At 36.8% G+C, this 17,083-nt stretch overlaps 1 protein-coding gene across 2 annotated transcripts in view; it reads left to right on the top strand.

Moving 5' to 3' along the window:
- The window catches only part of ERLEC1 (endoplasmic reticulum lectin 1), a 28,316-nt gene extending 11,511 nt beyond the window's left edge, over nt 1–16,805 (top strand). The window contains exons 7-14 of one of the 2 annotated variants that reach the window (XM_058551248.1): nt 528–751; nt 844–973; nt 5,017–5,178; nt 5,801–5,860; nt 8,801–8,925; nt 10,517–10,594; nt 10,930–11,005; nt 15,901–16,805. In XM_058551248.1, coding sequence (XP_058407231.1) covers nt 528–751; nt 844–973; nt 5,017–5,178; nt 5,801–5,860; nt 8,801–8,925; nt 10,517–10,594; nt 10,930–11,005; nt 15,901–15,972 — 927 coding nt within the window. In that variant the 3' untranslated portion in view covers nt 15,973–16,805. The remainder of the gene's footprint in view (nt 1–527; nt 752–843; nt 974–5,016; nt 5,179–5,800; nt 5,861–8,800; nt 8,926–10,516; nt 10,595–10,929; nt 11,006–15,900) is intronic. The other variant, XM_058551249.1, reaches the window with a different exon arrangement.
- The last annotated feature ends 278 nt before the right edge of the window (nt 16,806–17,083 follow it).

Genomic DNA, 17,083 nt, shown 5'->3' with positions numbered 1-17,083 from the left:
AGGGAAGAAGAGTAAGCAGATTGATGAACCAGTACATTATTTAGATTCCTGTCTTAGAAGATAATGTTTTACTGTGTAGCCCCACTTTTTGACAAATCAAACTTCAGACCTCTAGAACCTAAGCTCTAACACAGCCATTCACTGAGAGTTTAGTGAAAAAAGCTCTGACCAGTAAGTTCCTGTATTCTATCATAGTCAGTTTCTTTAGAACTGTTGAAAATAAATAATATTAATTGTGATACCATAGCCTTTTATATAAAGGTACATTTACTTAACATCTTAATTTTAGCACCAAATAAAAATTTTCTTTTTTGCTGTATTAAACTAGCTCTGAAAATATGTATTTGCTCAAATAAGAATTTATTAATCAAAAGAATATTAGAGGGAGAACCTACAGAAAATACAGAAATGTTACCTTTCAGTTTATAAATAAAATGTAGTTTTCTTCCTTTCAGAATAATCGTTTCTCCCATCCTCACCTCACCTCCATTTCTAATGAAAAGTCTGTCTTATACTCTTTTTTTAAGATTCCCACTAAAAATATCGAAGGTCAGATGACACCCTACTATCCTGTGGGAATGGGAAATGGTACACCTTGTAGTTTGAAACAGAACCGGCCCAGATCAAGTACTGTGATGTACATATGTCATCCTGAATCTAAGCATGAAATTCTTTCAGTAGCTGAAGTTACAACTTGTGAATATGAAGTTGTCATTTTGACACCACTCTTGTGCAATCATCCTAAATATAGGTAGGATGTGGATTTAATATTTTAAACATGAAATGCACACATGCTTTAAAGTGTTGTATGCTTAGCTTTAATGCCTTGTTCTTACTGAACAGATTCAGAGCATCTCCTGTGAATGACATATTTTGCCAGTCACTGCCAGGATCACCATTTAAACCCCTCACCCTGAGACAGTTGGAACAGCAGGAAGAAATACTAAGGGTACCTTTTAGGAGAAATAAAGAGGTATGAGAATTATCTAATGGTATTTTCTCAGTGCTTCCTTTTCCAAATTTCAAAGCAAATACCAATATTTTAATGATTTCTGTAATATAGTAATAGTAATTTATTTTCCTGACTCAAAATTTTAAATTCCAGTGCTTTTAATTAATTTTAATTCTTCTCCTTATTCTAGCTCTTCTCAGAAACTATTTTAGCATTTTCTTAGACTCATGGTTTCATAGTATTTTAAAGTTTGACGTCCTAATCTCAGGCTCATCGGACTGACCCTTTTCTTGTCTTTCTTACTGCATTTAAAACGCTGTGCTCTACCCAGTTGTCCAAGTCTGAAACCTAAGTCACTTTTCTTTCCTACTTCTTAATTCATCTCTAATTCTAATCACTCACTAAGAGCTATCAGTGTTATATGCTAAATGCTTTTCAAATCTGTCCTATCATTAGTTCAAGACCTCATTATTTCCTAGGACCAGAAACTAGTCCCCTCACACATCCCCTTTCTAATCCTTCCCACACAGCTGATAAAATGCTCTTTCTGAAATGAAAATTTGATTGTGTGTTTAATCCTTTGGTAGTTAACATAATCTATACCTCAGGATAAAATCCTTGCTCATACAATGATTTTATCAAAGGGGAATATAAGCCCCTTTGTGATCTGACTTCAGCTTCATCTCCTGTCACCATTCCCTTTATCTCAGCTATTTTGAACAACTTAGAATTTCCTAAAAGTACCACTTTCTTTCCAACCTCCTTGCATTTGGATATACTGTTTTTCCTCTTCTGTTGCCTTCTCCCCTCTCTCCTCTACACCTGATAAACTTCTACTTATGCTTGAAGATGAGCTTCCAGTGTCATTTCCTTTGTAAGTGAGCCAGGACTTCTAATGGATTACCCCAGAAAGAGAGATTAATATTTCCTCTTCTGTGGTCTTGTATTTTATTCAATCCTTTATTATAGCACTTATGTGGCTAAAATTGGTTATTTTTCCTATGGTTCTTACATTAAAATGCAAGGAGAATAAACTATGCTTTTATCACTTTGGGGTTTCCAGCTCCTTGCATGATACCTACTATGCTGTAGATACTTAACCGTGGTTTAATTAACTAACATTTAGCTGCACAGCCTGTTTTATCCCCTTCCTCTTGAGTACGTACTGCAAAAATATTGCTGGGCTCTTTGTGGATGTAGTGAACACCACCATTCTGATAGGAGGGAAAATTATCTTAACATTAATCTGCATTTGATTTGAAGTGCTGTATTAAAAGATTGGAGATGGAATTCTCTTCTGGTCTTTTCCTTGATTGATAGTGATTTAAATACTGACAGGTACTTAAAGGCAGCTCCATCAAAATGCTTCTCAAATCCCAATTTTAATTACTCTTCAAGGAAGAAGTGCCAGTTTACTTTTCTTTAATTAATGTGTTTAATCTGCCAGTTGAGAAAAATTATTTTTAAAAAGCTACAGATGATAAGGCTTTTAAAATACTTAAGATCTTTAGAGTACATGTTTTATATGAAAATCTTAGGTAATGCTACTGTAGGATGAATAGTTACTTAAAACTAATCATCTTTATTTCAGAATCTTTTTTATATAAATCTAGTTTATTACACATAACTTTTCTTTTAAAAATTGATATTTGGCATATGGTTTGCCTTTTAAGTGTGGATCAAGCTTTACTAAAAAGATAAAGAATTTTTTTATTTTTTAAACAAAAATATAAATCTGGCAATCAGAATTTTGGTTTGATGTTCTGCCTGTGTAATTGTATTACATTAATGTGGAGGTTATTGGACTATTAGGAGTCCATTTTATGAATTTCCAAACTCTACTACAAAAACTACTATCATCTTGCTTTTATTGGAACAATTTTCCTTAAAAATGACAGTAAAGGTCCTGTCCACAAGCAGCCATAATAAACGGTCATGCTTCTATTCTTTTTATCTCTTCTTTTTATCTCAGCTGGAGGTTTCACTATGCAGTATTATTGTTTTTCTTCACTAACCTTACTATACATCTCATGTATTATAAGTAATTTGTTGAGTCTCTTAGACCTTAGCTCCCTAGGAGCAGTGACTGTGGCTACTTCATTTTTAATACTCAGCACTTAAAATAGTGCCAGGAGCATAGTCGGCTCTAAATGTAGAAAGAGTTATACATAAAATTCAAGATCCTGGGCCGGCCCTGTGGCTTAGTGGTTAAGTGCGCACGCTTAGCTACTGGCGGCCCGGGTTCGGATCCCGGGCGCGCACCGACGCATCGCTTCTCCGGCTATGCTGAGGCCGCGTCCCACATACAGCAACTAGAAGGATGTGCAACTATGACGTACAACTATCTGCTGGGGCTTTGGGGGAAAACAAAGGAGGAGGATTGGCAATAGATGTTAGCTCAGAGCCGGTCTTCCTCAGCAAAAAGAGTAGGATTAGCACGGATGTTAGCTCGGGGCTGATCTTCCTCACAAAAAAAAAAAAAATTTCAAGATCCTTTCAAAAAATAAGAAGCCATCTTGGCAATCTTAGTTCTTCCTTAATATTGGAGGAGAGAGAAGAAGGTCATTGGTTTCTGGCATAACCATCCAATGACTCCTACTAGCAGAAATAGAAGAGAAGAACCCCAATTAGTCAATGGCAACTACAGTAGGTGAAAAAGGAGACATCGTGCCCACTATACATTTACTGGAAACTCTTTTACTGTTTAATTTTTTATATTATTTTATTCAGTTATAAGTGGTACAGTCACTTCTTCAATTCTGGCCTAGCTTCATTTCGGCTCCACTCACTGTCAATACCCAGTTCACCACCAGAATCTAACTCATTAACTTCTTTCATAACTATCCTCTTCTCTCCACCCCACCTCTGGTCACCCCTTGCTTTAGATTCTCTTCATCCCTGGCCTGGGTTACTACAGCTCCTAACTTGGCCCCCCACCTCCAGATTTATTCTTACTTTTCCTTTTTCCCTGCCACTGCTAAAGTAATTACTTAAAAATCTGATCACACAGGGGCCGGCCCGGTGGCGCAAGCGGTTAAGTGCGCGCGTGCTCCACTGCGGCGGCCCGGGATTCGCTGGTTCGGATCCCGGGCGCGCACCGACGCTCTGCTTGGCAAGCTATGCTGTGGCAGTGTCCCATATAAAGTGGAGGAAGACAGGCATGGATGTTAGTCCAGGGCCAGTCTTCCTCAGCAAAAAAAAGAGGAGGGTTGGCAGATGTTAGCACAGGGTTGATCTCCTCACAAAAAAATTAAAAATCCAATCACACCTTATCTTTGCCTAAAATATGTAAGATAATGTCCAAATTTCTTAGCATTATATAGTTTTCCACCATATAGTGCCTGCTTATCTCTTTAGTTTTAAATATCATACTGTACCCCGCATCTTTTCTCTTGCCTCTTCCTCAGATTTACACACACATGCACACACAGACACAAAATACATATGCAGACATTCACATAAATCACCAATTATTATTTGTCTTTTAAGACTTAATCAAGGGTTTTCTCTTTGTGAAGTCTTCATGTTTCAATTCTTTGTCAAAGTCTATTTGAATCACCCCTACCTCTGTGCATCTACTGTTCCCTGCACCATTATTAATTGGCGTCTTCCTTTACTAAATTGCAGGTTCCTCCAGGGCAACCTAGGTCCTGCTACATTTGAGTAATTATAACTAATATTCATATTCACTCCCACTCAGCTCCTCTTTACCCTGCTTGTTATCCTTCCTTTACTCTTAGTAACCACATTTTCCAAAACTAAATGTAGAGACACAAAATCTAACAAATAGCAAAGTACTTAATAAGAGTAGTGAGACAAAATATATGAAATGGAAATTATTCCTATTTGTTGGCCACCAAACCCCAAATTGGTAGATGGAACTAACATTTGTCTAGAGCTTCATCTATTAAGTGTTACAAATTCATTTTCTTAAAACACGTTAAAAATGAGTGGACAACTTTTATTTTCCAAATTTTTTACAATTTAAAAATAATAATTTAAGTCATAGCTGAAAAATTAAGTGTGGCATAGAAGCTCTTAAACATATGTATGTTTAATTTTAGGAAGATTTGCAATCAACTAAAGAAGAGAGATTTCCAGCAATTCACAAACCCATTGCTGTTGGTTCTCAGCCAATGCTCACTGTTGGAACAACTCACATATCCAAATTGACAGATGACCAACTCATAAAAGAGTTCCTTAGCGGTTCTTACTGCTTTCACGGGGTGAGAAGTGAAACTTCTGTTTAAATATTCATCTTACAGCTTTCACTTGTGTGTTATTTAGTCAAGGAGCATAAATTAGCACTGAAAAAGGTTTTTGTCTATAGAGAAGTAGCAGGATTCTGGAATCTTTCTGATGGACATTTTCTCTGTGCATCTTACTATAATCCAATCCATAGTCATTATGTTCTCTTTACTCACAAACTAAAACTTGACCTTTACTTCACAGAAAATATATATAACTAAGTCATGTATGATTCTGGTTGATTACTAGAAAGGGCATCAATGACTTTATAGCTTACATTTTGGTTATGTAGCAGTCACATTTAAAACTTCAGTTAACATCTACAAAGGTAAATTTTGCCCCTGACTAATAACTCCAGTGGGAAATACACTTACAAGTGGAATTTTCATTTCATTTTATTTTACCAAGACAGTACAATAGTTATTCTCTGTATTTATGTTTTTATTTCTCAGTAACTTTTAATTTTAATTTTTAACCATATTATGGCTATTACAGTTTTTTTTAATTATATATATTTCTATCACTGTCGTGTGGCAATATTGAGAAAGGCCCCAATTCCCCTTTCTCTATACGTAACTTGATCTCTTTCCTTTCCTGCAGGGTGTTGGTTGGTGGAAATATGAGTTCTGCTATGGCAAACACGTACATCAATACCATGAGGTATAGAACAGCATTTATATCATTCCACCACTAGATGGATTACAGTTTTAAAAATCTTTTGTGGAAAAAAAGAGGGGGTTTGTGTTACTTGTAATTATGAGATAATTTTTATACAGAAATACTCATCAAATTATCTCTAACTCTTGGAAAATGGAAAACTTGGTATTAACTAAATCGGTTACCTTAAAGTAACATTGTTTATTAACTACTCAGATTCTTGTATTACTATGAGCCTGGAAGAATAATAAGCTATTGTGACTAACTTCTTTAGCTTTGACTGAGAAATTAGCCATTATAATTCATCTTTAAATTAAGTGAATGAAGATAGCCCGTTATTACTAGAGTTAGTAAAATAGGGTAAATACTGCAAGTTTTTCAGCTAAAAGAATGTACCATATCATCTACGTTTAAAATAAGTTTTAAGATTACACATACTGGCTCTTTATTCTTCCTTTTATTTATAATTTCATAAATCAGAGGGCATATTCTCCCACACTTGAGCCAAGCTGCTTAAATTCTGAAGTTCAGGCCCCAATAATTTTACTTGTCACAGTTGTGCTTTGCTTGGTAAAGTAAACTGCTAGACATTGGAGACAAACATTAATAAATATTGACCTGGCTGTTTTAAAAGACTCTTTTTATTCCCCAAAATAATAACTAGTAATTAGAAAATACTATATTTGCCCTCTTGAGATGTTTTGAGCCAATCTTAAATTCCAACCTGCATCATACCAGGAAAGATCATAAACTCACTTTCCACAGTTGAATCATTCCAAATTTATGAGGCATCTGTAAAGTAGGACATTTTTCTCTTTACTTAAACCTGAGATGTTCCATTTCACTGTTCTTTCCCTATTCTTTCCATTTATTCTTGCTGCTTTGTAGATGTTTTATTTATTTTTAATAACATGTATTAATACAGAAAAAAGATAAAAGTATCATCTAACTACAGCCCAGCTAATACCCAGTGGCTTTTTTTTTCAATTAAAGGAATATATGCCAGAAATTTAGAATGAAAAATAAAATTCTCTTTCACCATTATCCTATTTCCCAAAAGTTACTGCTGTTAACGTTTTCTTAGTTAACCCTCCACGAGAAAAAAAATGCATATATGTAAATATTGGTATAACCTTTTTATTTATACAAAAGGAATCTACTCAGTGCACTGCTCTGTCCTTGTTCTTTTCACTTAATATTTTGGAGATCTTCCCATGTCAGCAAAAACTGATCTCATTCTTTTCAGCGGGTACAGAGGATTATGTCTATACCCAAAATGTTTTTAGCCAGACCTCTACTGATGAACCTTTAAGTTGTTTTCCAGTTTTTGCTGCAGTAGCATCTTAGTAAGCATTTTTAAATAGTTCCATTGGTGAACTTCTGCAGGTATATTCATAGGGCACATTTCTAGCAATATACTTGCTAGGTCAAAGTATGTGCATACTGAAGAGTTGTCTTCCAAAGGGTTGGACCCATTTACGTTTCCATTAACAATGGCTGTTTTCCCATACACTTCCCAACACTAGGTTTTATCAAACTTATTTTGGACAAAGTCATATAACCTAGAACTTTCTGGGAGACTCTGCTAGGAGCTTTGGGAAATATAAAAATAATAGTAGCTAACAAATATAGTGCTCACTGTATACTAGGCACTGTTTTCAGTACTTTACACATATTAACTCATTTAATGCTCATAACAACCCTAAGAGGTGAGTATTGTTATTCCAAGATGAGGAAACAGAAGCAAAGATTTAGTAACTTGCCTAAAATCACATAGGTAGTAAATGGTGAAACTAGAATTCAAACCCAGGCAGTTTTGCTCCACATCCAACCTCTTAAACACTACACTCTGCAGTTCTAATCCCTGTCTATCTAGAACTTATAGTCCAGTTGCTAGAAGGATGGTAATGGCTCTCTCTTCCGCTAGGCAATAAACCTCCATGGGGGCACTGGCCGTGCCTGTCTTGTTTGCCACTGTAAGGATTTTTAATTCTACTAATCAAATGTATATTAGTGCCCAGCATGGTGCCTGGCATAAAATATGAAGAAGGAAAGGAAGACAGGAAGGAAGGGAGGGGAGGGAAAGGAAAAAGAAGGAAGTCCACAAATAAGAGAGTGTATAGTTAAAGTTTAAAAAAAAAAAATAAAAGCAGAATGGGAAGGGGGTTTCTGAATAGACAGTCTTGATACAGAAACAAGCCTGGTGTCAAATGGGTATTGTGAAGACTAGTATAACTTGAAGGTTTGCATTTGAAAGAGTAGAAGTAGGATGAAGATAGGCTCAATGTGGTTGCGGGGTAAGACATAGGGCCAGAGATTTCAATAAGAATCACAGTATTAGGGGGCCAGCCTGGTGGCATAGTGGTTAAGTTCGCATGCTTCACTTCAGCAGCCCAGGGTTCGCAGGTTCAGATCCCAAGCGCACACCTACACACTGCTCATCAAGCCATGCTGTGGTGGCATCCCACTTACAAAAATAGAGGAAGATTGGCAACAGATGTTAGGGCCAATCTTCCTCACCAAAAAAAAAAAAAAAAAGAAATCACAGTAGTATGTGGTTGTATTATGTAGATGTGCAAGATTAAACTCATGGTTGGGGGGTGAGATGTTGGCAAGAGAAATGTAGAGGAAGAGGCTGAAGCCGAGAACATGTCCAGGGATATAGGAGGCAGGTATAGGAGAGGAAGGAAATAGAAGAGTCAAAAATAACTACATCTGGAGCTAGCCTGACTAGAAGATAGTTTCATTGTGCAGAGAAGCAAGGAGTAAAGAAGAAGATGAGCTCAAATTTCTACTCGTCGAGTTTGGCTAACATTATTACATCTACACATAGATATTCAGTGTGCAGATGAAGATAAGGACTGTAGCGTATAGGCCATCAGCATAAATATCTACTTGATGATGTCAAGCATACATTATCACAAATATTTTTTCATATATTAGGACAAGGATAGTGGGAAAACCTCTGTGGTTGTGGGGACATGGAACCAAGAAGAGCATATTGAATGGGCTAAGAAGAATACTGCTAGAGCTTATCACCTTCAAGACGATGGTACCCAGACAGTCAGGTAAAGATTAACGTTTTTTGCCTTTGGATCTGATTAGTAGAATATTTAAAACTCAGAATATTGAAAAACATAAAATTTAAGTACTTAAGTAAAATCTCTGGTCAGTTATTTTCAGGGACATCTTTTAGGGTAGTTTTTTTTTCACGGGGAAACAACATAGTGTAATAGTTAAGACCGCAGTCTCTGAAGTTGGACACCCTGAATTCAAATGCTAGCTCTTCACTTACTACCTTGGGCAAATTACATAATCTTAAGCCTCACTTTTCTTGTCTAGTGGTATTTGCCTCATGGGATTGTTGTGACAGTTAAATGAGGTAATTCACGTAAAGCATAGTGCCTGGCAATAGCATGCCATAAACTTTGGCTGTTGCCTTTAACAGTGGTGGTGGTGTGGTAATGAGAGTGGTGGTGGTATCCGTAACAGTGGCTCAATTCCAGGTATTAAGTCTGAGACTGTTATAAAGCATTTGCCTTATTCATTTGTAATCTTTACCTCTCTAAGTTATTTAATTTTTTTTTATTGAGGTAACATTGGTTTATAACATTGTATGAATTTCAGGTGTACATCATTATACTGCTATTTCTGCATAGATTACATCATGTTCATCCCTTTCACCCTAAGTTATTTAATTCTATTTAAATATACTCTAGCATTTCTCTTTGTTACTTAACCTTTGTGAGGTAATGGTTGAAAACAGTTTATCGGTGGCTTTTTGAAAAACAACCTCACATCTCTCTTGGGCTATATAGGTATATCTTGTTTTAGCAGAAGTAGATGAATCTCTTGTTTCCCAAAAATAACTAAGCTTTAGCTTTTCTTGTCGTCTGTTGCCCAGTGAATTTTAAGTTATTCATTCATTTTCATTCTCAGGTGTTAACTTTGTCCTTCCTAGCGCAGATGGTATTGAGAGACTTTGTTTTCAGAATGTGCTGACTTCTTGGGCTGACCAAAATCAAAATTAGCAAAATTAAGAGATAAGGCATTTAAGTATTAGAATATGCTAAACAGATGGATTTTTCTGAAGTTTGTATACGTTTCATGTAAAAATAGTTCATGGTATCATGTGCAACAAATGTTGAAGCACAAGAGTATGGGGCTAGTGAAACTAAAGCTTTTCTTTGGATCCTGCTCATTTGGAATTTATAGCCTAGGCTTTACTGTTGTACACCTGTAGTACCGTATTTTAATTGGTGGAGCTGGATAAAGGACGGGAAGAAGGGAAAACTGTTCCACAAAGCAAACAATATACAGGGCTGGTGAAATGGTTAACTTGAAAAGAAAACTCTTTTAAAAGCAATTTAACCTTAACTATCTGTATACAAATAAATAATATGCAAGTTGAAGATCATTCTTAACAATTAAACCACTATGAAGTATCACAACTTTATATTCTCTTTAGAGAATCTGAAAGACTTTCTCTGTGACATATCCCTAAAAATATGTATTTTTAAAGTATAGTCTATAGTCAGATTTTTTTTAACTAATGCAAAACTGACTCCTCAAATTATTTTCTCACCATACTCATTACACTTACTGTGAATTAGTGAGGTTTTTTTAATTTAATAGAGCTTGTGTGTTTCTCTGATTCAGGATGGTGTCACATTTTTATGGGAATGGAGATATTTGTGATATAACTGACAAACCAAGACAGGTGACTGTAAAACTAAAGTAAGTTGGACCATTGTGCTATATACCTTTCTCTTTAATCTGCTTCCTATGGAAAAAAGTTTATGCAAATCTAAAATATACTTATAAATAATTAAATTTACTTGTAATAATTTATTGTCATAAAATTATTTTATTCTAAAATATTTAAAATTACTATAATTTTAATAATATAATTATGTCACTTATAATGTTATGTATAATAATTATTATTAAATTATATTATTTTGATTATTAAATTATACAGGGCCACTTACATCGGATTTTTATAGTTTAAGAGGAAAACAAAAATAATTTTGTATGGTTTGGGCAGTGCCTTAAAGTACTCTCTGTTTTAGATGTAAAGAATCAGATTCTCCTCATGCCGTTACTGTATATATGCTAGAGCCTCACTCCTGTCAATATATCCTTGGGGTAAGTAAAAAAAAAATAGTACTCAGGAATTAGTTTGGGGCCATCTTTTAATTTTTAGCTTTAAGTCTAGAAAGGACCTTCAGTGGCCTCCAAAATTTAATATAGCCCCCATACTACCTTTGTAAAAACTGACATCTTTTTTTATTGAGATATAATTTACATAAAATGCAAAGACCTTAAGTGTTGAATTGGTGAGTTTTGACAATTTTATATACGCATGTAACTATCACCCAAAACAAAGTATCTATCACTGCAGAAAAATTTTTTATACTCCTTTCCTGCCAATACCCCTCAACCCCTAAAAGTACCCCTTTCTGATTTCTAACACCATAGATCAGTTTTGCTTCTTTTTTGATTCCATATGAATGGAATCATAGGGTATATAATTTTTTATACCTGGCCTCTTTGACTCAGCATGTTTTTCAGACTTACCGATGTTGTTGCATGTACTTCGTTCTCTTTTTACTACTAAATAGTATTCTTTTGTATAAGTATACCAGATTTGCTTATTCATTCTTCTGTAGATGGACATTTGGGTTGTTTCTCATTTTTGATTACATGAGTAAGGCTGCTGTGAATGTTTTTTTCCACAAGTCTTTTCATGGTCATATTGGGTAAGTGCCTAAGAGTGGAATTGCTGAATCATAGATTAGATATATGTTTAACTTTTACCAAACAGTTCTCCCAGTAGTTGTACCATTTTATACTCCTACCAGCAGTGTATGAGAGTCCAGTTGCTCCACATCCTCAGTAACATTTAGTATTGTCAGTCTTTTTTATTTTAGCAGTTGTAATTTGTATTTGCCATATGAAAAATGGTGTTGAACACCTTTTCATGTATTTATTCATGTATCTTCTTTTGTGAAATGTCTAGCCAAGTCTTTTTGAAGAAAAAACTGTTATGACACTTATTAAAACCATGAGGAAGACTTTATTGCAATAGGTGTCAAGTCTGTCACAATAGGGGAGAGAGGTCCAGCTCAACTCCAAACACAGCAAAGACAGCTGGAGATGTATAGCCAGCAAGCAGAATGGGGGGGTGAGGGTGGTCAATGGATGGAAAATTACTGAGAGGAGACAACAAGGGTAGAGGATTCTTGCTGAACTGACTTAACAGGATTATTGCTGAAGGCAGGTCACCATGATCAGATATCAAAAGGTGAGACATGAGGAATTTGATCAGATATGGAGAGTGATTAGATATTGAGGGTGATTAGATATTGAGTTGTGGGATTCTCTCTAAACTGACATATCAAGATTCTTGCTGCAGCTGGACTCAACAGACCCAAAACAGGGTCCAAGGACTCAAAGAGGGCTCAGGGGAGCCTGACTGGTTTGGTCAAGGCGAGAGTCTTGGTCAGTCTTTGGCCCACTTTTATTGTTGTTGTCTTCTTATTTCTAGGAGTTCAAATATATTCTGGATATGAGTTCTTTGTAATTATATTACACATTTTTTCCCCAGCCTGTGGCTTGCCTGTTCATTTTCTTTTTTTTTTTAATAAATATTTTATTTATTTTCCCCCCAAAGCCCCAGTAGATAGTTGTATGTCATAGTTGCACATCCTTCTAGTTGCTGTATGTGGGACACGGCCTCAGCATGGCCGGAGAAGTGGTGCGTCGGTGCGCGCCCGGGATCCGAACCCGGGCCGCCAGCAGCGGAGCGCACGCACTTAACCGCTAAGCCACGGGGCCGGCCCTGTTCATTTTCTTAATGTCTTTTGATAAGCAAAAATTTATTTGATGAAGTTATTTTATTGATTTTTTTTCCCTTTTATGGCTAATGGTTTTTTTTGTTCTGAGAAATTCTGCTACCCCAAAGTCACAAAGATATTATCCTGTATTTCCTTCTAGAAACTTTTTGGTTCTACCTTTGATTATGTAATGCCTAAGGGTGGTTTTCTTTGTATTTATCCTGGTTGGAATTCACTGAGCTTCTTGGATTTGTGGGTTGATATAATTCATCAATTTTGAAAAAATTTTGGCCATTATCTCCTCAAAGATTTCTTCTGCCCCACTCTTTTCCTCTCTATTTCTGGGACTCCAGTTAAACATGTTAGTTTGAAGTTGTCCCAAAATCTCAGATACTTTTTCTTTTATTCTAATTTTTTTGTCTTTGTTTCAGTTTGAGTCATTTCTGTTGAACTGTCTGCAAGTTCATTGATTCTTTTGTCTATGTTCTATACAGCTCATTGAATGAATTTGTCTGATATATTTTTCATTTCTAACATTTCCATTTAGTTCTTTTTTTATGGTTTCCTTTTCTCTGCTAAAATTCCCCTTCTATTCACACATGTTATCTACCTTTACCACTATTTCCTCCATTATATTTATTATAATTATCTTAACATCTGATAATTTCAACACCTGGCCCATCTTTGCGTTACATTTTTCTTTGCCTTTTTCTTGAATTGTACAACTGATTATTTTGCCGTAATCCTCTATATTTTGTTGTAGAAGACCTAGTTGTATATTCCTCTGTTATTCTTGTCCTTTACTCCTTTTCTCTGTCACCTCTTTTACTTGGAGATAAAAATATCTTCTCTGCCTATCTAGTATTTTATATGGATGACTAGAAATTGTTTTTTAAAGGGCCGGCCCCGTGGCTTAGAGGTTAAGTGCATGCGCTTTGCTGCTGGCGGCCTGGGTTCGGATCCCGGGCGCACACCGATGCACCACTTCTCTGGCCATACTGAGGCCACATCCCACATACAGCAACTAGAAGGATGTGCAGCTATGACATACAACTATCTACTGGGGCTTTGGGGGAAAAAAATAAATAAATAAAAATTTTTTAAAAAAGCTCAATTTGTAAGATTCTCTCTTCATCTTTAATTCTTGACATTTTAATTATAACGTGTCATGGTATGGGCCTCTTTGGGTTCATCTTATTTGGTGCTCTCTGTGCTTCCTGTACCTGGATGTCTGTTTCCCCTCAGGTTAGGGAATTTTCAGCTATTATTTCTTCAAATAAGTTCCCTGCTCCTTTGTTTCTTGCTTCTCCTTCTGGGACCTCTATAAAGCAAATGTTAGTATGCTTGACGTTGTCCCAGAGGTCCCTTAAACTGTCCTTGTTCTTTTTAATTTTTTTTTCTTTTTTCTTTTAAGCTTGGGTGATTTCCTCTACTTTGTTGTCCAGATCGCTGATCCATTCTTCTGTATCATCTACTCTGATATTGATTCTTCAGCTCTGATTGGTTCTTTTTTGTATTTTCTAATTCTTTGTTGAAGTTCTCACTGTGTTCCTCTGTTCTTCTCCTGAGTTCTGTGAGCATCTTTTTTTTTTTTTTTTGGTGAGGAAGATTAGCCCTGAGCTAACATCTGTCACCAATCCTCCTCTTTTTGCTGAGGAAGATTGGCCCTGGGCTAACATCATGCCCATCTTCCTCCACTTTATATGGGACACCGACACAGCATGGCTTGACAAGTGGTGCATCGGTGCAGGCCCAGGATCTGAACCCCGGGCTGCTGCAGCAGAGCATACATGCTTAACCGCTATGCTACCAGGCCAGCCCCTGTGCGCATCTTTATGACCATTAGTTTATATTCTTTATCAGGTAGATTGTTTATCTCTGTTTTGTTTAGTTCTTTTTCTGAGGATTTGTCCTGTTCTTTTATCTGGAACATATTCCTTTGTCTCCTCATTTTGCCTACTTCTCTATGTTTATTTCTACGTATTAGGTAGATCAGCTATGTCTCCCGATCTTGGAAATGTGGTCTTATGTAGGAGTTGTCTTATGGAGCCCAGCAGCATGCTCCCTCTCATCACCCGTGCCAAATGCTCCAGGATGTCCCCTGTGTGAGCTGCATGTGCCCTTCTGTTGTGGTGGGGCTGCTGTTGCCGTGGGCACACCGGACTGGCCCACAGTGCGGCTGGGTTTGTGGCCCAGCAGTGCGGCTATTGCTAGCTCGCTCTTGGGCAGGGCAGGCCTCAGGCACAGGCTAGCTATACAGCCAGGCAGTACACAGTTTCCTTGGGTATGCTAGTGGGCAGGGCAGGCCCCCAGCGTGAGCTGGCTGTTTGGCCCGGGGGTGTGCCTTTCTGAGGTATGCTGGTGGGCAGGGCTGGTCCCTGCACCAGCAGGCTAAAGGGAGGATTCCAAATGGCGCCTGCCAGCGTCTGTGTAAGCAAGGCTCAAGTAGGTCACAAAAATGGCTGCTGCCAATGTCTCAGTCCCTGGGGGGTGTGGGGACAGGCCATCTCTTGCCTCTCCGGAATGTGTTCCAAGCTTATAAGTCTCTTTTACCAATGAACTATGCACTTATCTGGTGTTCTTGTGCTGGTTTCCAGATCAGGTAAGTCTGTGCATGGGCCCTCTAAGAGCACGTTTTCCTGTCCCTGAAGTTCTGTAGTTCTCCTGGGCATATTCCCAGTTGGTTTTCAAAGCCAGGTGTTTTGAGGTCTCATCTCTCTTGTGCTGGATCTAAAGGCTGGGGTGCCAAATGTGGAGCTCAAATCTCCCGCTCCTCCAGGAAAAGCTCCATACCTTTGAGATCACTCCTGATCGTGAAGCACTGAGGCTAGGGTGTGGTTTTTTTCCCTCAGCAGGACTGTATCTCTGACTCTTCTTCCCTTCTCTGTGTTGTCCTTTGTTGTGGAGGTTCTTTTCATCCAGTTTCCAGATCTCACTCACAGGAAATTGTTCCACAAGTAGTTGTAGGTTTGTTGTGCCCATGGGACGAGGCAAGCTCAGGATCCTCCTATGCTGCCATCTGCCAAGAATCCTCTCAAGGGCCTAAGAAGCTCAATGGGTAGAAATAACGTTGGATGGTTTATCCAAAACAAGGACTCGTATACATTTAACAAATTTATATACATGTATTCATTCATCAGAATAATACTGAAGAAAGTATTCAGCTTAGCAACTTTTAATGGTTTTATCATTGTTGTTCTTTAGGTTGAATCTCCAGTGATCTGTAAAATCTTAGATACAGCAGATGAAAATGGACTTCTTTCTCTCCCCAACTAAAGGATAATAAAGTTCGGGGAAAGAAAAGATCATTGAAAGTCATGATGATTTCTCTCTGACTGTGTGTCTCATTACAGAGTTCTCCGCCATTGGACCTCATCTAAAGGATCATATAAAAGGACTCTCAACCACTTTGTGAATATATATGTGTATATAAGAGGTTATTGATAAACTTCTAAGGCAGACATTTGTCTCACTTTTTTCATTTTTGTTGTGTCTTATGAACTGATTGTGTTTTTCTTTGCTTGGATAATGTGATTCCAAAATAAATCTCATCCAAGCAATTTAGAGTTCATCCTAATGAAATATCATAATTGTTATACCCACTGAAAGTTTATAAATAATAGATTTATTATGTAAATTATAGTATATATAACTAATGAAATAAAGATAATGAAGAAGGAAATTGATAGGAGGTTGCTTAAATGAGAGACCATGTAAAATATGTAAATTCTAGTGCCTGAGATCCTTTCAACAAATTTTTCTTTAGCTGCTCTCTACCAGGTATTAAACTAGAAACTGGGCACATAGTAGAGCCTCACGTGTAAGTTGTCTTCACCTCTGTTAGTCTCAAGAAACTCTTATTTGTAAGAGATGCCTCTCTCTCAGAACTTTTATCTGTTTGTTTCTCCTTGATATGAGTGTGTTTTCCACCGAAGTATGTATCTGGTGTAGACATCAGTGATTCTTCTCCTTTGACTTAGAATGGTTTACTTTAACAAAACACTATGCTGGTTATCCTTTGTACTTGCCTACTATATACTACAGATTTTAGTTCTAGACACTTTTACAGCACAATATTTATTTTAAAGTGAATAAAATGTCCACAAGCAGTGTTGTCATGTAGTCAATGGCAGATTATTCACTTCCTTTATTTTCTCCATTACTCTGTCACACACAACATTTTGTTGTATTTTGAACATATATAGCTAATAAGAATAGAAAAGTGGCCATAAAATAATTTACTTTTCCTCCTTTTCAGTAGTTCTGGCCAAAGATATTTTAGTTTGAGAAAAGGTTAATACAGTTGACTATTGGGGAGCTATTTGTAGATTTTAGTAGGAAGCAGCACATACAGAAAGAACATGCACTTTGAATTCAAACCTGGGTC

Source organism: Diceros bicornis, chromosome 12 (genome assembly GCF_020826845.1).
Source record: "Diceros bicornis minor isolate mBicDic1 chromosome 12, mDicBic1.mat.cur, whole genome shotgun sequence".
NCBI lineage: Eukaryota > Metazoa > Chordata > Mammalia > Perissodactyla > Rhinocerotidae > Diceros > Diceros bicornis.
The sequence above is the reverse complement of the archived record's forward strand: the minus strand, read 5'-3'. Positions and strand labels throughout refer to the sequence as shown.